The sequence below is a fragment of the Cetorhinus maximus genome, chromosome 3, assembly GCF_964194155.1.
Source record: "Cetorhinus maximus chromosome 3, sCetMax3.hap1.1, whole genome shotgun sequence".
Lineage (NCBI taxonomy): Eukaryota > Metazoa > Chordata > Chondrichthyes > Lamniformes > Cetorhinidae > Cetorhinus > Cetorhinus maximus.
In genome coordinates, this window is record NC_135881.1 from 196895576 (window position 1) to 196917260 (window position 21685).

General features: G+C 39.6%; 1 protein-coding gene across 2 annotated transcripts in view; it reads left to right on the forward strand.

Moving 5' to 3' along the window:
• The window catches only part of cdyl (chromodomain protein, Y-like), a 189644-nt gene that overhangs the window by 113108 nt on the left and 54851 nt on the right, over positions 1-21685 (forward strand). For both annotated transcript variants that reach the window (XM_078539554.1, XM_078539555.1), the window contains one exon: positions 19841-20507. In XM_078539554.1, the coding sequence (XP_078395680.1) occupies positions 19841-20507 (667 nt within the window). The remainder of the gene's footprint in view (positions 1-19840; positions 20508-21685) is intronic.

Below are 21685 nucleotides of genomic sequence, written 5' to 3' on the forward strand. Positions count from 1 at the left end.
TACTGTGCAACACATCTTTCAATTGTAGAGGACAAACCTCTTCATCCCAGACTAGTTGGGAGATTCTGAAGAACTGTTTTGCGGTAAATAACTAGGTCACCAAGTTTAAATACTTCACTTGAAATGCTATCTGGTACAGCTGTTTGCCATTTCTGGTGTGATTTCTTGGCCTTTTTTATACTTCATTAGAATGCTCAAATTATAATTGGTTGCTGCAGAAGGTCAATGAAGTGCTCAACCAGTGTTCCAGTTTTTTAAATAATCATTATGGGAACATCTGTACTTCAAAGGGGAACAGCAGTTGGGCAGTTAGTCCAAAGACAGCCTTCGTTGCACCATAGGCCAGTATGTTTCAAAGAAAATCTATGTATGACTGGAACACAGTTTCCCTTTTTCTAATCAGATGTTACTTTCTCTCAATTTAACTTGCATTCTGGTTTTGATGATTGTTCAGCTTGAATCTAACGCAGTCCAGTGATGACTACTGAGGCTTTGTAGATGGCTTCCCTCAACTTCATCGACTTAGTTCTATTCCAGAGTTGTCAATGATGAGAGAGAGGGAGAGTGGTCAGAGCAGACCAGCTGATGTGCTCCCCAATAGCATATGCTGGTAAATGGCAGTGCTTTGTGTGAGGGTGAACCAAGACAATTTTGTCTCTAATGAGTGCATTTTAACAGGGGGAATCTATTGTTGTTGCAAGACCCTCCCCATAACTACTTTTATCTCAGCCTGGTGGGCATTAAGTCCTCAAGAGGATGAGATTGTCTCCCTTTGGAACAAAAATGAGTCTGATACCAGCCTCCATAGAATTTCAGTTTGGTGTCATCATCACTTGTCATTATAGATATTAATGTAATTTTTGAACCAATGGAAAAGATTGAAAAGGACAGTGCGATTGATGTGTAAATAGACTTTCAAGAGGCATTTGATAAAGTACCACATGATAAACTTGCTAACCAAGTTGAAGCCCATGGATTAATGGAATACTGGCTGTGTGATATAAAATTGCCTAAGGGACAGAAAGGAGTGCTGAACAAACTGGGAGAAAGTATTCATTCATGTCCTTTAGTGGTTGGTATGAGGATCACTGTCCCTTTTTGATGTATATCAATGACCTGGGCTTCCATATAAAGGGCACAATTGCACAATTTGCCGATTACACGAAGCTTGAAAATATAGTAAACTATGAGGAGCATGCTGCATACATCAGGAGAACATTGTGAATGAGCAGGCACATGGTAGATGCAATTTAACATAGAGAAATATGAAATGATTCATTTTGGTATTAAAAATGAGAGGAAATATGAACTAGTATAATTTTTAAAGGGGATGCAGGGACAAAGAAACCTGGAGGTGTATGTACATAATTCTTTGAAAATGGCAGGTTAAGTTGAGAAGGCTGGTATTTTTTTTTTAGAAAAAGCATACAAGATCCTTGGCCATATAAACAAAGGCATAGAGTGCAAAGCAAAGAAGTTATACTAAACCTTGATAAAACATTGGTTAACTGTTTAGCTGTTACAATCCCAGTAGAGACCTGTAATGTTTTAAAAAAAATTGAACTTCCACTTGATAGCTGAAAAGGAAGACACAAGATTCCATGTTTTAAGATTTTTATTGTCATAAATGATTAAAAACACTAAATGTTAACGCTATATTTTTATAAGTTTCTTACGCTTCAAACTACAGAGAAGAACGTTCCCCTTATACTTATCACACATCGCACTTGCCACAGAATTACAGTCCACAGTCGTTTCCAGTTTCCAATGTTTTTCCGTTTTGCCATATAGTAACTTCAAGTGACTGAAGTAAGCTTTCGGGAGAGTTCCCAAAGCCACTACCAACATTAAAGCCCACTCCGATCATTCTTCTTTCCACCCCCCAAATGCTCTGGCCCGGCCTCACCACGCCAGGATGAATATCCTGGATTCCTTTGATGGCTGCAGAATTTGTCTCCCCAACTAAAGACATTCCCCCTCCTGCATCAAGCTCAGAAGCTTGCAGAGAACATGCAGCCTCTTCTCTCTGCTGACCACACCAACTGCTATTTTCTTTTCTCTTCTGCCCGGAAGCTTGGAGCTGGCAAGTCTATTTACTGTCAGCACAGCTGCCCTTGCGTTTGTTCCCAAGTGTGAGAACTTCACATGTTGCTCAGCAAGTTTCCTGAGTTAACCAGGCTTGTTGTAAGGCAGGATTCTGAATAGTCACATGACTCCATTTCATTTTAACCTAAGTTTAAAGACAGTCCAAAACTTCAATTTTAACATGGCCCTCAGCTGAATACCATATTTTAGGAAGGATGTTAAGGTGCAGAGGAAATTTACTTAAATAGCGCCTAGGATACAGGACTTCAGTTATTTGGAATGACTGGAGAAGCTAGCATTGTTTTTCTTAGAGCAGGGAAAGTTAAAGGGAGAATTGATTGAGATGCTCAAAATCATAAAGGTTTTTTTGATAGAGTAATTGAGGAAGAATTGTTTCCTTTGACAGAAGGGTCAATAACTGTAGAGGACAATGATTTAAGGTCATTGGCAAAAGAACCAGAAAAAACATGCGTAAAAACATTTTTTGCACAGCGAGTTATGATGTGGAATTGCAATGTTTGAAAGGGTGGAAACAGATTTAATAATTTTTAAAAAGGAATTGGATGAATACTTGAAGCAAAAATTTGCAGGGCTCTGTGGAAAGAAAAAGGAAATGGGACTGCTTAAATTGCTTTGCAAAGAGCCAGCAGAGGCACAATGGGCCAAATGATCTTCTATGCTGTATCATTCCATGACTCTTTGATATATTGAGTGTCTCATCATTGTTTAACAGTCGTTATGACTTTAGGAAACTTTGCAGTTTAGTTCCAAGATTGAAATGGATAACTAACAAAATAAGTGCCAAACTTATTCCTTTTTTTTGTTTTTTTTTGCCTTCTCTTTCCAGAAGAAAGGATATCCTCTACCTACTTGGTAAGCTGCTTTCACCTGAGGACATCATCAGTGAGCATTTAGTCTCTGCATAATGTGACCGACTACTATGCATAATTGTGGAGACGTTTCATGAACCAAGTAATTTCCTTTTCAGCTTGTCTCAATTGCTTGCGGAATTCCCACAAACAGCTACAGCTGACCAGATTAATTGAAGTGCACAATTTTTAAGGCACCTTTTTCTTGCCCCTTCCTTAGTGAGGGTATGCAGTGCAGTCAGGTCCTAAAAAGGGCTGCTTAAGTATCCAAGATCCTGCTGACCATCGTTGCCACTCCAATTCAACAGCAGAACAACAAAAATCCATGCCCATTTGTGTGCAACTTTGCAATTCTAACTGCCAGCATTGTCTTGACATAACCTGTCACTTCACTTCTGGCTACTTGCTGCTGGACCTTTGGCTTGATCAAGGACCTGTAAATTAGGGAGTAAAATGAGCACAGTGATCTATCTGCTATCTCGATCATGTCAAATTCCAACTGGAGGTATGAGTGTTTGTAGTTGGTAGCTGTTAAGTCCATGTCGTAGTTAATGCACAACACCATGTTGGATCCTTTTTTTGCCTATGAACAGATAACTAACGATAGTCATGTCTAATGGAGGATCAGTTTCTGAAGATATTCAAATGTTCTAGTTCTCTCAAGCACCCCACCACTGCTTGAACCACTTTGTAGATTCTTCAGATGCTAACTGTGAAGTTAGTACAGATTAGCTTGAAATTTGATTGTTAGCTTTTAAAAAGTGTTCATCGATTGTCTGTGTTCTTGGATGCATAAGCTTTTAACAAGTGTTCATCGATTGCCTGTGTTCTTGGATGCATAAGCCTACTGTAGTCTGTTTGTTTCTTTAACAGAGGAGAGTGCATTTTATGATGCTTTTGCCAAATTCTCTTGAATGCTTTTGCTGTTAGGTCTGTATTGGTTTGCAGCTGTCATTTAGTCTTCAAGTGGATAGTATTCCAAAGTGAACTAATGCTCCCCAACCTATGAATTAGCCTGAAATGGACTTCCTCACTTCACTTAATGACCGAGCTTTCAATTTTTTTAGTCATAGCATAGCCACAGGTCAACTTAGATGTTTCCATGAGGTCGCAAATTTTTCGATCATTTTTCCATCTCCTATATTACCTGAATGCTCCAAAGGTAAACATGGGAGAGCTGTGATTCTGGTAACTTACTTACTTTCTTTCTCCCTTTCAATGACATTTTAATGACTCTCTGCATAAGCTCTCTTTCCTCATCAAAAACAGAATTACCTGGAAAAACTCAGCAGGTCAGAACTGCTGAAGGGTCATGAGGACTCGAAACGTCAACTCTTTTCTTCTCCGCCGATGCTGCCAGACCTGCTGAGTTTTTCCGGGTAATTCTGTTTTTGTTTTGGATTTCCAGCATCCGCAGTAGTTTTTTGTTTTTATCTCTCTTTCCTCATCCCTTTTGACCTGTCTGCAGCCTTGTATTCAATTGACAACACAATGCTCCTCTCACTAATGTCTGTTCTCAGTTGTCCAGCTGAGCGGGACTGCTCTCACTTAGTACTGAGAAAGATAGTACTGAGACTATCTATCCAATTGTATCAGTGATTCATCTGCAAAGACATCTCTTCCAGATCCTGCATTGTTACCTTTGGAGTTGCACAAGGATTTGCCCTTGGTCCCCTTCTATTTCTCACCTACAGGCGCCCCTTGGTGATATCATCCGAATACACATCAACAGGTAGAGGTAGAGCTGGGTGTGCCTCTACACCCAGCTCTACCTCACCACCACCTCTCTCGAACCCTCCACTGCCTCTGATTCATCATGCGCTTGTCTTGACGACCAGTTTTGTATGAACAGAAATTTACTTGAGAAATTTACTATTGGGAAAACTGAAGCCATGAACCCTGTTCCCTAGCCACCAACTCCATCCTTTTTCTTGGGCCCTGTCTGAGGCTGAACCAAGTACCTGAGCTGAACTTCCCCATATCCTCTCTATCAGCAAGACTGCCTACTTGCACTATCATTGCCTGTTATGGCCCCTCCTCCAACTGATCTACAGTTGAAGCCCTCATCCATATCTTTGTTACCTCTATTCTTGGTACCCCGATGTTCCTCTTCTGCATTTATTCTGGGTCCTTGTGCACCCCTGATTTTCATCGTTGCTCCATTAGTGGCCATACCTTCAACTGCCAAAGCCCAAAGTTCTGGAATTCCCTTCCTAAGCCTCACTGTATGTCTACCTTTCTCTCCTCCATTTAAGACACTCCTTAAATCAAGGGTTTTGGCCATCAGCCCTAATATCCCCTTATGTGACTCTGTTGAATGTTGTTTGATAATGCTCCACTGGAGCACCTTGTGCATTTTAATGTAGTAATACATATCTATATAAGTGCAAGCTGCTGTACATGCACACCAACATTGATTTCAGTAATTGCTTCCTATGGTTACCTTCAGATTCCACTAACTTGGATGCTGTGATATTCACAAATAATCTGCTCACGCAGAGGCATTAGTAGCTTGGATGACAGTCTAGTTCTGATATGCAAAGATGTTTAAGTAAACAGAAAACTTGCACTTGATCAAATCCAAACCCTGTAGTATTGTCCTACCTGTCTGGTTGTTCCTTTTTGGGGTTTGATTTTGTGATTTATTAACTTGAAATCAGACATGTTGTATTTCAGATACCTTACCAATTAAATATTTACCTATCTTTACACTATCAACTTCACAGATGAGGGGAGATTTTAAAAAAACAATAGTATAGCTACATTATACTGAAAATATTTAATGCATTCAGCAGTGTACCAAAAATGAACAACTGAACTTGATAGGCAATGGTTTGAACAAAGCTGGCAATTATTTGAATGGTGCAAACAATTAAGATTCTGTGTGTGGCCCTTCAGGGAATACCTAGGTTGCCTTGGCGACATGCCTTCACAAAAACAAGATTTATGATGTCTTCAAATGCATTATTTTAAAAAAAAATCAGGGCATAATAAAATTGAATATTGTTTCAAAGTTGGAATACTTCTAGTGTTTTCACCTGAGCACAATAAAATTCTGTTACATAAGCAATATCAATATTAGCACAATTGTTTATCTTGCATTTTTTGGTGCCAGATAAGTGCACCAATTGTTATGTACATAATGGCTCAATCTGTTTTTAGTAGATTAATGAAAAACTTTTAAATACATTTTACATTTCAGTTCCTGCCCTGCTTCTAGTAAAGGTGATCTAAGTGGTACAATGTGGTTAAACAAACCAGTGTAGACTTTTTTTTCCTGACCATTGTTTATTTGTAACATTTTAATTCTTAAGCTGAGTTATGGAATTTCTGTCCTTTGTCTTACCATTCTAAAATTCCTCTCCTTCCCAATCCCCCACACAACAACTGCTCCTTCTTGTCAGCCGCAATACAAATCATGGCACAACTGTTGAGGTAAGAATAACAGTGAGGTTATGAATGCTCATTGTTATTGAGGAGCAATCTAACAGCAATTTCCAGCATCCATGCATGAGCAATTAAATGTTGAAATCAGGAAGTTGCCCTGCTTTTCCAAATGCTTCTCTCTATACCGATATCTCACCAAGAGACTAGGCATTCAATTACATAAAGGCTATGAACTTGCGGTACTTACCCTCAAAACATGCCAGAAAAAGCCAGGGTGTGACCTTTCAATTGTAAATGAATTTTTCATGATGTGATAAGTCTTAATTATTGCCAAACAACTTCTGGCACTGAAAATTTATTTATGGAGTCTCATCACTTTAGCTTTTGTTGTTGGGGGATTTAATTATTTTTGTCTCTCGTCTCTCTCTCTCTCCATCCTCTCTCTCTCTCTCTCTCCATCCTCTCTCTCTCTCTCTCTCTCCATCCTCTCTCTCTCTCTCTCTCTCCATCCTCTCTCTCTCTTTCTCCATCCTCTCTCTCTCTCTCTCTCTCTCTCTCCATCCTCTCTCTCTCTCTCCATCCTCTCTTACACTCTCTCTCTTGGGTACGCACTCTATTCTTTCCTTTTTTTTTGTTTGCTGCATGTGATTTGGCATTGAGTTATATGTTCTAACATAATACATCCGGGTTCAGGTTCTGCGTGTCTCAGTAAGGACTCTTCAATCTGGTTAAGGAGATGCACAGTTGCTTGGCCTGTGCACACTGATCCCAAACACCCTGCAAAGGGCACTACGCTGCTTTGACTCTTGAATTACCACACATGACCATGCAATTTTTTTCGGCTTTGAAAGTCCAGCAAAATGAACAAATCCTTAAAAATGAAATAATGAAAAGAGATGCTAGATCAAGAAAAGCAACAATAGCATATCATGTATAGTGAGTAGTTATGTATTTTGCAGAAAAAATGGGTACTTAAACATGCTCACTGTTTTCTTGCTCTTCCCCTTGCTAATACCTGAGCCCATTTTACAAAACATAGATCCTCAAAGTCAAGTCATTTCTTTGTAGCTTGCCAAAGCTGTTAGTCTGGGCAGCTTGAGCAGTTTAATGACACCATTTAAACAAATGAATTTATATTTTTGCCTTAACATTTATCTATCAGTTATGTATACCAGCAAAATTTTAAAACATATTATTGTGGAAAATTAGAAAATGGCCAAGGATGCACCCATCTTCAAAAAGGCAAACGAAGCAAACCAGGGTAATTACAGGCCAGTTGGTTCACATCGGTTGTAGGAAATATTTGGACATTTTTAATTAGAAAATGTTACCAAAATCTGGATGGAGGGAAAATAATTAGAAACTGCCAATTTGGATTTCGGAGAGGAAGATTGAGTTTGACAAATATGAATGGCTTTTTTAAAGAAACTATAGATATGGCGAATGGGGAAATGCAGTGAAAATAATGCAAGGGGACTTTCAGAAAGCCTTTGACCATGTACCGTGGAGGAGAAGATTAGTGAGCATAGAATTCGTGGGAGAGTAGCAAATTAGATTAAAACTTGGTCCATTATGTACATCAAAATTTGGGTATGTGGCAAGAGGAAGTAGTGTTCAAATGTGCTGGTGATATTAAAAAAGATGGCATAGTAAATAATTCTGAATGCCAAGAACACTTGAAGTAGATATTGGTAAGATAATGGCATGAGGAAAACATAGCAGTTGAATTTTAATATCAGCATTTGTGCTATTTGGTGCAGATTTTTTTTTTAAAGTGTGTATTGGGGGCAGGTGGAAAGGCATGTAAAACTTTAGTACAATCAAAATTGGACACTGTGTGCAGGTTTGTGTTCTCTTCTGCAGAAACAGGTTGAGACAATAAAGAGCTGATTCACTAAGATACTGTCTGGTATGGGAAATGCAAATACAAAACAAGACTTGAATGTTTGGGGCTGCTTTTCTTATACAGAGAAGATTGAGGTGATTTGTTGGAATAAGTTAAAATGATGAAGGAACAGCACAGTGTGGATAGAAACAGACTGTTTGTTTCTCATTCTACTTGATTTAAAAGCTGAAATTTTGGCTCAAAGCTTCCAGTTATTGAGCAGCTTAAAAGAAGGGGACATGGGTGCGATTATGTTTTATAATTTTGAGTGAGAATAAGAGTTGTGCAATGCACTATTGGAGTTATTGATTTAAAGCAGAGAACCATGAAAACATTTCAGGGTTGGTTAGACATCTTTGAAAGAAAGGGGAAATGAAGGGTGTTGTGAGCCTGGACCAGACTCTTTTCCCCCCCCCCACCCCCCCCACCTCCCCTCACCCTTCTCCCCCAGTTTTTGGTATGATCAGGTTAGGGAAGGGACCAATAACTTTTGGTTTAAAGTAGACAAAGTTTGAGATCCAGGACACTTGCTAAGAGAATAAAGCCACAAGATTTAATAGTTTTTGAACAAACAAAATAAACTTTACAAGGTCAGAAAGATAAAACTATTTACAATATCTAATTAACCCTGAATGTTAGAGTATATGAGGTACATGTGAATTAACAGGCAAACTGTGGTCAAACACACTATACTGCACAATAAATGGTAAATGCAACCAAGACAGATCCCACAAATTTCTCAGCCGATGTCCGTAGCTGAGCCAGCCAATTTCATTGAACTCTGTGCCTCTCATAAGGGATTCCAGTCTTTAACTTCGAAGATCTAACTTGGAATTCTCTGCAAAAGTCACTCCAATTCTGATTGCCTCAATTGCTCACCTCACAGGGTTCCAATTTAGTTTCCTGACACTCTTGTTCCCTTGGATTCCTGAGTCTGCACTCCAGCACCAACTCACAAGCAGAACTTCAGTTCCTCAACCGTGCTGAGCAGAACACCACTACTCCAAAGGGTTACCTTTGGCCCAACAGTTCACAGCACAGTCACCAACCTTCTGTTGCCTTCAATTTCCAGGGCTTTCCCTGTGCCCTCACTACTTAGCCTGCTAAATGTAGCCCTTCTTCTGCTTGGTGCCTCCGTTCTCTGCTCCTCTTTCTTTTTGGCTATGACCTCTCCCTGCCACCTGTCTGGGACTCCCTTTGGGATCTCTTCCTGTGCCTTCTCCCTGTCCAGGACCCTTCTCGATTTATGGCGTTCTGCTCCTGGTCACATGATCCAGTTTCACGCCATTTTCCTTTTACACAGGCACACTGGGTCCATGTCCTCAGTGCAAAGAGCTATAAAATGCCAGATTGCGCTTGCGCTGCCTGCTACCAGTCTGCGCAGACACAGAAACCCTCAAAACCTGTCGGGATTTGGAATTCCTGGCCACCACTCACCGATAAGGTAAGTTTTTGGATCTCTTAACAGAGGCATTGGAACTGGGTATACACATTGGATAAGAATTGTTACTTGTGGAGGATAAGTATTAAGAGACTGGAAGTATTGAAAGTATGCGTGATAATTTCCTTGTAATAATTCCCATATTTGTGAATTTGAGTGCTAGCATAGGCTTGTAATGAGTAAGCCATGTTTTACGAAACTTAATTGAATTTTTTGAGGAGGTCACAAATGTACTACCTATGGATGTTGTTTATATGGACTCTAAATTTGCTGGTGATACTAATTTAGGTGAAGTAGTAAATACTGAAGATGGGAGCAGAATGTTGCAAAGGGTCATTTGATGGATGGAGTTCAGCATGGGGAAGTGTGCAGTCATCCACTTTCAACCCAAGGAAGATGAATCTGCTATGGAAGAGCAGGGAGATGTAGTGGTTCATGTACAGAAAGCTAAAAGCTAGTGGACAGGAACTAAAAATAGTTTAAAAGGCTAATGGACTGTTGGCTTTATCTCGAGGGTTGAAATACAGAGGTAGAAGTTATGTTACACCTGTGCAGAGCTCTGGTTAGACCTCATTTAGAGTTCAGTTCTGGGAACGGCACCTTAGGAGGGATATATTTTTCTTTTGGAGGGCATACAGCATTGATTTACCAGAAAGGTACCTGGGTTAGGATTAAATTGAGGACAGGTAGATGTGATGAGACTTGTCTTTCTTGAATATAGATTATAGGGTGATCCAATCGAGGTTTTTGAGGATTAAAGGAGTTGATAGGGTAGAAAGAAACCACTTCATCTGACTGGGGAGCCCAGAACATGGGGGTATTACCATGAAATTAGAGCTGGGCTGGCCAGGAAGCACATCCCCACACACAGTGAAAATCTGGAGTTCTGCCAAAAAGTTGTTGAGGCTGCAAGGGTCAGTTGACTGATAAATTTTTGTTCAGCATGAGTAATTAAAGATTATGAAACCAAGAAGTACATGGAGTTAAAATATCGATCAGCTATAATCTAATTGAAAGGCAGAACAGACTCATGGGGCTTAATGGCCTATTCCTGTTCTAAAGCTCTATTATGTTAGTCATATCAGCAGAGCAATACATCATTCACATCTAGTGAATAAACAACAGCTGCTTATATTGCAATCGTAAGTTTAAGATCGAGAACCAAACTTTCAGCTCAGACTTTGTTGTATTATAGATTTGAATCTGGTCCAAACCATTAACCAGAAATTTAAAGTTTTTTTTTAAAAATGCAGATAAATATAACCAAATTTATGATTTTCCTTCTCCAAATGAAAGAACTAATAAGTTAATTTGGTCAAGAAACCTTAACTATTAAATTGTGTCTGGAGTCTATGGAAAAGTGCTGAAGCACAGTTTTTGGAAGTCCCAGGGTGCCATTATCCATATTTAGATGGAATTGTGAATCAATCCATTTGTGTTGAACTGGTACACTCATTGGTTTTCTTGTTTTAGCAGTCTGGATAATATGATATGCTATTAGGTGCTTTATTTGTTGTGTTTGAATTCGGAAGCAGATTTGATTTGTTACGATATTGCATGTTGAAAAATGTACAATTGCAATACTCTGATCTGCGCAATGGCAATAGATTGACAGTGTATTGACACTTATGTTGAAATTGTTTTTAGAAGTGTATAAAGCATTTCACTTTTTGCAGCAACATGGTTTTTGGAAGGGCGTATTAATTCTACAGTAGAAGGATGCATATAGAAAGTATTTATTTATCACCAGTACAGTAAGCTCTCATTTTAAGTTGTGTTGCTTTCCCAGAAATCATGACTTTAAGCAAAGCAACATTAAGTGAAACAACTATGTGAATCATGGGTACCATAGGAATCAATGTCAAAGCTGGAGTTGGGTTCCGTCGGCCATTTCTCGCCTGGAAGAAACTATGTACAAGTTGAAATACTATACCATATGTCTACAGCACTGAGCATTGCTAGATGAAATAACTTTTGAAATAAAATAAATAATTAAATAAAAGAGATCCTGTACAATTTCAAATTAGCTAACACTCACCAGCCTCGAGACACTTTAAAACCTCCAATTTCACTGCTAGACTGATGGCTTTTTTTGCATGCTTTGTAGCAGCAGCCATCTTACTAGCGCTTACTGGACGTTTCTGGCTTGCGTTTAAAACTAATTTAAAAATCTCACCCATAGGAGGCACTCCTGAAACTCCCAAATTTAAATCCAAATTTTTGCTTGAAAAGAAACCATTCTTGCTTTGGATGCCTCTGGGAGTTAAAAAAAAAAATCTGTTGCCTTGAATGCAGTACAGACATAACAATGGCACCGATTGGGTCACAAGACCCAATGTTACACGAAGGGAGTCAATGCGCGATGACACACGGGCCAATGAAGACAGATGGCAATGAAAACGCACAGTGATGATGTGCATTGAAAAATGACAGTGGTGATGATATGAAACTACTCTAAAGCAGAATCGCGACTTAAATCAGGGAAAATGGACCTAAAAGAAAACTAATTTAAAACGAGGCAACTTTCAACTGGGGAAACTTAAAACAAGGGCTTATTGTACGTCTTAACTGCTCTATACAGTAAGGTAGCATTTGGACAAAATGCTGGTGTTTGTTTTTCTGCTTTGCAAACTTGCATTTTTTTTTAAAAATTATTTTGCTAGATGCTGCTGATTCACATTCTGCCCTTTTACTGTGAATTTACAAAAAATTGCCAATGCACAAATAAGCCAACTTCATCGAATAGTAACAAATGTTTTAACGGCTCAGATCTTCCTGTAGTGGCAAGATGGGTGATTTGTCTCCAGCATCAATCTCGTCATCAATACGCCCCTCCATATTTTCTGGCGTTTTTAATTAGAATGTGTCACAGGTGTCAGCCATGGCTCAATCAGTAACACACTCCCCTCTCGATCAGACCGTTGTGGATTCGAGTCCCAATTTAGTGCTAAGCAAGTGCTATGCTGTCAGAGTTGCCGTCTTTCAGATGAGCCATTCAAGAGGACGTATAAGTTCCCATGCCACTATTCCAAAGAGCAGGGGTGTTATCCCTGGTGCCCTAGTCCAATATTTATCCCTCAGTCAACATCACAAAAACAAATCATCTGGTCATTATCACATTGTTGTTTGTAAGAGCTCATTGTAAACAAATTGGTTGCTACGATCAGTGTTGGGTAATGGCAGAGTGGTGGGAAGAATAGATCACCATGAGTGATAGTGTAAGTTACTTCATAAGTCCTGCTTTTTTTTTTGTACTGTTCAAGATTCTGAATGACATACGGAAGGGTACTTACTGTGTGTCCTAACTCCTGAATTTATATTCCTGCTAATTCCATGCTTGCTATAGCTCTGTTTGAATAGTTTTAAAACTAGCTCAATTTTTCTAGTCTACATGGTTTAAAAAAAAATTCAAAGTTGGATTTTTTGTCCTTTTCATTTTGTAAATATTATGGCAGCATTTTATAAATATTAGTTGGCATCTTCCATAAAGGAAAACATTAAAATATTGTTTCTGATTTCAATATTAAACTTTCAGCAGGACCTTTTGTGCAAGCACTGAAGTTTACCGCATGCTTTGCTTTTCCTAATACAACTGCAGGTGTTAAGCATGTTACAATGTCACCAAGGCCCAACAGTGAATGTGTCTTAAGTGGCACAATAATGCAGGCATCTTCCTATATCACAAAAAGGACTGCACATCAAAGCTAGCTAATTGATTGTGAAGTAAGGGTATTGGAATTCTCTGAAGTCGTGAAAAGTGCTATATAAATTCTTTTTATCATAGGGAAACTTTTGAACCTTTAGAATGATTTTAGTGAGAAAATAGTAGGCATTACTGACTTAATTGCTTGCCTCTGACCCTGATTCTCACTCTCCTTTTGTAATGTGTGATCATGTGAGCTGTTATTGCTGTCCCATAAATGTTCTACTCAGTTGTTCCACTTGACCTACCACGTTCTGTAGGCCAGATCCAGCAACACCTTCCTTGTTGGGCTGGAAACATATTGATCAAGAAATTTCTCCTCAATACACTTCAGAAACACTCTCCCCCTCTCTGCCCTTTAGACTATTACTATCCCAGTCTATATAAGGATAATAAACCACCCCCCCTCCCCAATTATAACTACTGTATAGTTTCTGCTCCTCTGCATATTTGCTCCTCTTTATCTTTCCTACTGTTTGGTCTTGCAGGTTGCACCCAGTAGTGTAATGGTGCCACTCTTTCTTGGCTCCAACTAAATAGATTCTGTCCTTGATCCCTCCAGGGCGTCCTTTCTCTCCAGCCCTGTAATATTCTCTTTAATCATCACTGCTACCCCTCCCCTTTTCCTTCCCTATCTTTCCTGAGCACCTTGTATCCAGGAATATTTAGTATCCAGTCCTGCCCCTTTTTGAGCAAGTTGTCTGTTGCCACGATATCATGATCCCATGTGGTTATTTGCACCTGTAGCTCATCAACTTTATTTACCACACCTCATGTGTTTGCATACTTGCACTGTAAACCTAATGTAGATCTTATTACATTCCACTTAGTAAGGTATTAGGTGGGATCAGACTATTTCTCACTATAGTGTTATCTGTCTCTCCCAATCCATTGTACATCTTGTTTCTCCTTTCTAATGCTATGTCTTGGTTTCTGCCCCCTTCTAAATTAGTTTCAACCCTCTTCAATACTAGTAGCAAATTGCACGAGGACATTGGTCCTAGTTCTGTTGCAGTGCAACCAGTCTGGCCTGTATAAGACCTATCTTCCCCAGAACCACTCTTAAATGCCCAGAAATCTAAAGCCCTCCCTCCTGCACCTCCTCTCCAAGCACGCATTCATCTGCTCTATCCTATTTCTATACTCACCAGCTTGTACTTCAGGAGTAATTGGGAGATTGCTACCTTTGAGGCCCTGCTTGCTAGTCTCCTTCCTAGCTCCCTGAAATTTGCCTGCAGGCCTTCATCCCCCCTTTCTATCCATGTTGGTACCAATGTGGACCATGACATCTGACTATTCATGCTCCCTTCTCCTGCCCCCACAATCCACTCAGTGACATATGTTACCTCCCTGGCACAAAGGTCAAGGTCAAGTGCCATCCTGGAATCACTTCTGCAGCTGCAGAAACTCTTGTCTGTTCCTCTAACTAGAATGCTTTATTACTATTGCTTTTCCAATCTTACTCAAGCCCTCTGGACAGTTGAGCCACCCATGGTGCTTTGGACTTGGCTTTGGCTGCACTCCCCAGAGGAACCTTCACCTTCACCAGTATTCTGGACTGAACTGGTACTGCTTGACCTTCTGGCAGTCACCCATTCTGTCTGCAGCACACACTTAAGCCATGGGGTGAACATGCTATCCACAAAACTCTCGTTCTTGCAGGTGCACCACAGTGACACCAGCTGATACTCAAGCTACAAAACCTGGAACTCAAACTCATCCAGCTGACAACACATGAGGGTGTCCAGGTTAATGAGAATCTTCTTGAAACATCCTGACTGGACTTGATAGGGTGAATGTTGAAAGGAGGTTTCCCCATGTGGTAGAAACTAGAACTAGGAGGCACAGTTTTTAAAAAAAAAGTTGTCTCCTATTTGAGACAGAGATGAGGAGAAATATTTTCTGAGGGCTGTGAGCCTGTGGAACTCTGCTTCCTGGAGAGCAGTGGAGGCAGGGTTGTTGAAGAGTTTTATGGCAGAGGTAGATAGATTCCTGACTAACAAGAGAGTCAAAGGGAATCTGGCGCAGGCTGAAAAGTGGAGTTGGGGTCATAGTCAGTTCAGCCACAAATGGTGGAGCAGGCTTAAGTGGCTGCCTCCTGCTCCTAATTCATATGTTTGTAAGTGGCCTGGAGTTCCCAAATGGAGGAGGATGTGCACCTAACAGGTCTGAGGTGTCCAGTCATACCTCTATTTTCTGAGAATTTATCAGAAAAAGCCTTGAAATGCTTTATCTTTCTTGTCTCTCCCTCCCCCTCTCCCTTTTCCTTTCCCTCTCCCTCTTTTTCTTTTTTCCTCGCTCCTCCTGCACTCCCCTCTTATTGCTCACACTATCCAGTCTGGACCAGCAAAAAATGGTTTTGCTTTCTCTCCAGCAAAGGATGGCTATAAGGAGCCAGGGGTAGGTCATTCAGCCCTCCAGTCTGCTCCTCCATCCAACTAGATCATTGTTGATCTTCTACTTCAATCCACCTTTCTTCATGCACTATCCCCATATCTCTTGATTCCCTTAGTATCCTCAAATCCATTGAGCTCTGTCTTGAATATAAATAGCTGCTGAGCATCCACAGCACACTCGGGTGGAGTTCTGATGATGCACAACCCTTTGAATGAAGAAGTTTCACATCTCATTTGAAGTAGCTGACCCCTTAGAATAAGACATTGACCCGTGTTTCTACACTCACTAGCCAGAGAAATCATCCTTCCCAGCATCTACATTTAAGAATTTTATATGTTTCATTCCTCAAGCGCTCGGGAACATAGGCCTAGTCTACTCATCCCTCTTCAATGAACAATACCCCCTCCTCCCTCCTAGGAATCAAGCTAGGGAACCTTTATTGCACTGCCCCATAGACAAGTAGATCTTTCCTTTGGTAAGGAAACCAGAACTCTATGCAGTACACCAGGTGTAATCTCACCTAGACCCTATATAATTTCAATGAGACTTTAACTTTGTGCTCCAATCCGTTTGTAATAAAGGCTAACATACTATTTGTTTTCCTAATTGCTTGCTTTGCCTGCAGGTCAACTTTTTTGTGATTATGTACATGAGCACCCAAGGCTTTCTAAATCCCAATATTTTTCAGTCTCTCACCATGCTAGAACAACATAACATAAAGATGCTCTGGTTAGGTTGGGATGTGGGAGAGGTGGTTGTGTTAAGTACATATAACATTAAAAATAAGTAGGCAAACAGTACAATTTCGGCTATTACAAGCAAACAGTTTTGAATGACATGCAAGAGCAACAATTTTAATCATCCCAAGATGGACTGGAATAAAGGTCAAAGTAGCAGATGATCAACGTGAAACATTAACTTGTTTCTCACTCCACAGATACTGCCTGACTTGCTGAGCTTTTTCAGCATTCCCTAGATAGACACAATCGTTGCTGTCAAGAAAGAGGGACTATAAAATTAAATGTAAGAGATTTGGAACAGATGACTGGAGAAACATCTTCACACACAAGTCTTGGCCTGTGGAATTCACATTCAGACCTCCTGTTTTAGGCAGAAACTTATTTCAAGAGTGGAATGGATAGGTAGAAGAATCAAAAGTAATTAGAGGGATATAGAAACTAGGTGGGTAAGTGCAATTGGAACTATTTCCTCATGTGACTGTCAGCAAGGACTGGTTGGGTTGAATGGCTTGCTTCTGTGTCGTAACTTCTGTGTAATCTATGAACTGTCTGACCAGATCTGGATTATACAAATAACGTTCATAGTTTGTTTGAGATTCAGATCTGACGTCAGTGAGCACTCCATTGCAACAGTTGAGAAGGGTGGAGTGGAAAAAACTATATACAACATCTGGGCAATCAAACTCTCATCTGGATTCTTTGATAATTCCACCATTCATCGGGGGATGTTTTATACTTGCATTGTCTAGAATCAAGACGGTTATGATGATTTCATGAACTTGGTTTTCTGAAGAAGCAATTATTAAATGGATGCATTGATGCTACTATGACTGCCTTGTTGCTTTAGATAGCGTTCTTGCTTCTATTGTTACTCACATGGCTTTGACCATAGATCCAACTGTTGTCCAGATGCTGAATCTTGCAATTGTCACCAAATTAAACAAAAACAGTGCTGGAAAATACTCAGGAGTGCTAATAGTATGTTAGTTATATTGTTAAGATAGACAGGTCAAGGGCATTGTTTAAGTATTTTGATCATATAAAAAAGAGTCAGTTGGGACACTGGGTGTTGGAAGGAGAGGTATGAGACTGAACAAAGACAATAAGCTCTCTTAGAATTCATGCCAGTTGAAGTCAAAACTAACAGGGAGGACTGGAAGCCTCAGTGGAGAGACAAACTAGAGTTAATGTTTCAGGGCTGCCAGACCTGAGTATTTCCAGCATTTTCTGTTTTTATTTTAGAATTCCAGCATCCACAGTATTTAGCTTTTGTAACTGTCACTGTTGTCTGTTCCCATCTGCTACCCATCATGTCACAATCATAATTTCTGCCACGTGTCTCCCTACCTCACTCCCTCTGCTCAAGGCTAGCCCTGATCACTCTCCCTAGTGGCTTTATTCCCTAAGTTTGTTGGCATTATTGAGCTCCCAGTGGGATGTAGGGAATATAGCTAACTCTGGCACTTTTCCCAGGGACACTTCACAACATTTACAGCAAATGATTTCAGTTTATTGTATTTTCATAAATTGTGTTTATTGCACGTTCCTTTTTTTGAATATTCCACCTTGAACCTGTTATTCTGGGACCTTTATTGATCAGACAAATCTTGCAGCAAAGGCTTTGCCTGGAGTAACAAGTGTCAACTGGTTCCTTTTGGGTAATTCAGTAAAGCAGATGCAGTTCAATGTGAATTAAGGTTAAAGTCACTTTGTAAAAGAGCAAGGAGCCAAAAGAGGAAAGTCTATATTAAATGAAACCATTATGCAGTATGCTGATCAGAAAAGCTGAGGTTAACGTGGATAAATCTATAAAAACCAATTGCGGGGGTGGGGGCGGGGGGGAGAGCAGGTAAATCTGGAATAAGTCCATCTGATTTGCTAATTGCTTCCAACGTTCTCCAATTTTATTTTAAATAATGGACTAGGTTACAGAGGAGTAGGATGTGAAGGCATTGAAGAGAGTGTGGAAAAGATTCACGAGAATAATTCCACGGATGAGGAGCTTTAGTTATGAAGAGAAATTGGAGAAGTTAGAACTGTTTTGCTTAGAGAAAAGGAGGCTGGGAGGAGATTTGATAGAGGTATTCAAAATCATGAGAGGTCTGGTCAGAGTAGATAGGGAGGAACTGTTCCCACTCGTGAAAGGATTGAGAATGAGAGGGCACAGATTTAAACTAATTGGTTAAAGAATAAAAAACAATATGAGGGAGAACTTTTTCTCACAGTGAGATGTTAAGGTCTGGAATGCACTACCTGAGACTCTGGCAGAGGCAAGTTCAACCAAAGCATTCAAAAGAGAATTAGACTGTTATCTGAAAAGGAAGAATTTGCAGGATTATGGGGAGAAGGCGGAAGAAGGGGAATTAAGGGGATTGCTCGTTCAGAGAGCTTGTATAGACACAATGTGCCGAATGGCCACCTCCTGTACTATAACAATTCTGTAAAGTTCAGTACAAATCAAAAGAACCACACTGTTTATGATCATGTAATTGTTGGAAGGAAAATGCTCTAATAAGCAGCAATAAAGAAAAATCTGGATAACAATGAGTTTAAGTCCTGAGGGAGAGTTAAGAAAGTTGCGTTTCTTCCCTTTGGAAGAGAGGAAATTTCAAGGGTACTAATTCAAAACTATGGAGGAGATTGGGAAAGATGCTCCAGGCAAAGGGGACAAATGCCACATGTCACTAAGGCCAAGGGTTCAAATGTCTCGGCACAAATTTGAAAATTAAATGGTAAGAAATTTAATTAGGTGGAGGATAATAGACCTTGGAAAAGTTATTGGTACAAATAGATATGTTCAAGAAGCAACCAGCTAATTTTTGGAGCAGGAAGACTGAAGGATGTGGTGAGAAGACAGTAGGTGGAGGGGGGTGAGGTTGCGGGGTGGTCAGACAGATTGCAGTGATCTTTTTCAGTCCTGTATGTTTCTATTCTTCTTGTAAGTGGGTGAGTATGATTATCATCAATCAAAAATGGTTCAACTTTTTGAGCTTCTAGATCCTTTCCTGCTGCTTAAATTCTGTGTATTTTCATTTGGTTCGCAATATATTCTCTTATGTTACTACAACTATTGTATAATTGTAAACAACTGTACTTTCCATGCATGTTTTTACATTTGGCTACTGCATCGGACCTAATAGTACATTTCCTCAACAGATTGTAATCATCTTATACATTTGTGGAAATGTTGAATAAAGTTTGGACACAATTCTAGACTTGGTCATTTACCAGAATAACTCCTTTGATTGGAAGAGTAGCGTTAACCCTCATAATTTAGCGCCTAACCCACAACAAGTTCTGTGTCACTGATTCCTTTGTTTCCTGATTTAATAGGTAGAGAGAATTGTGGCCAAGAGGAAAAATAAAAAAGGGCGAACAGAGTACTTGGTCCGGTGGAAAGGTTATGACAGTGATGATGACACATGGGAACCAGAACATCATCTGGTGAACTGTGAGGAGTATATTCTGGAGTTTAACAGGCAGCACAGTGATAAACAGAAAGATGGACCTTTTTCCAGAACAAACAAACACACTCTAAACAATGCTCGAAAACAGATTTCTCGGTCGACCAACAGTTCTCTGTCAAAGTCTTCTCCCAGATCACCAGGAGTTGGTAAAGACTGTGATTCAAAAAGCTCCAGCCAGTTCTTGTCAAGTCACCAGAAATATCGAAAAACCAGCTCACAGACTTTCTCCAGTAGGAAGACGATGGACCTTACTAAATCTGGCATCAAAATCCTAGTTCCCAGAAGCCCTCTAAAGAATAGGATAGTTGTTGATGGTTTTCAGGATACCTCATCAGATAGATTAGAGCAAATGTCACAGAATCCAGACTCTGTAGCACCAGATCTGGCTATTGAAAAGCCATTTGGGGCTTTGCTTGTCCCTGGAACAGAGAGAGCCAGAATGGGAACCAGGCCAAGGACACAACCATTATCACCCCAGCTGCAACTGCCAGTGACGGGAGCAACAGCTTCAGCATTATCATTTAATGGAAAAGGTAAGTGTGAATGTGTTTGCATTATTGTATATTAATTTTTAATAAAAGCTGAATATTTGGCCATTGAAAAATCATTGCGGCAGCTCAATATGAATTATCGATTATTTCAATGCCTTGAGGTTACATTCTGTAAAGCTGCAAAATAATGAAATCTGTTCCAGTACATTCCCACCCAAAAAAAAACTCTGCAGACTTATTTAGCCAATCTCTCATCAGTTGCCATGGTGGTATCTAAGCATTAGATATAAACTTTCACTTTTGGCATTCTCCAATACAAATAGAATTCAATGTTTAACATTAAGGATCCTCAGATCAAGAATAAACTCTGTAGTTTTACCCTGACTCTTTTTGGTGGCCTACCATGCATGCCATCAGTATGATCCAGGTTGGCTGATAGAAGGACATTTTGGAATACAAACATTATCTAGTTCCCGTACATCCTTGCCTTTCATGTTAAAATATACTGGAATTTTGAAAAAATATGAAAATTTTGTGCTGAGCATTTCATGCATTTATGTCAAATAAATCATGCCCTAAATCCTTTTTATCTTGTTGGATATTTGATACTCAGTGCAGTGCACCCTAAATGCAATTCACCCCAGGTCATTTGACATTCAAGGAATGCCAACTGTAGTAGCAACCTGCTGAATTTTACACCATACCTCAGTTATGAAAATTGCAGTCAGGTTGCCAAGAGATTGGAGTGAAAATTGGCTGTTGCTGTTCTTGCAGTGGGAAAATAAAAAATAAAATTGCTAATTTTGTGGAAGAAGCATTTTCCTGTCTTGTTTTTGTCAAAATAATTCTTAAAGATACTCTGTTCAGTGCTAGAAGTTGTTCATGTAATCATTTTAGTTAGTTTCTTCAATCATTGTGATTCCATGGTATTTAACCTGATCAGGTTTTTTTAACCAATGTGCTATCTATCTGATCGTAGAAATGATTTATCTTAAGTCAAAGTATATGCATTTTGAACTATGATATATGCTATATATGATAGCTTAAGCTCAAGGATAGCCTTAACCTACAAATTTTAAGTTTATAATCTATTAACTTTTATTCTCATAAGGTCCATGTGTCTTCTGTAATCTCCACACAAATTTCAGATCCTGCAGTCTCCCTTCTAATTTCCCAGATCCATTGTCATTTCTCCCCATGCCTTTTAACAATAATGAGCT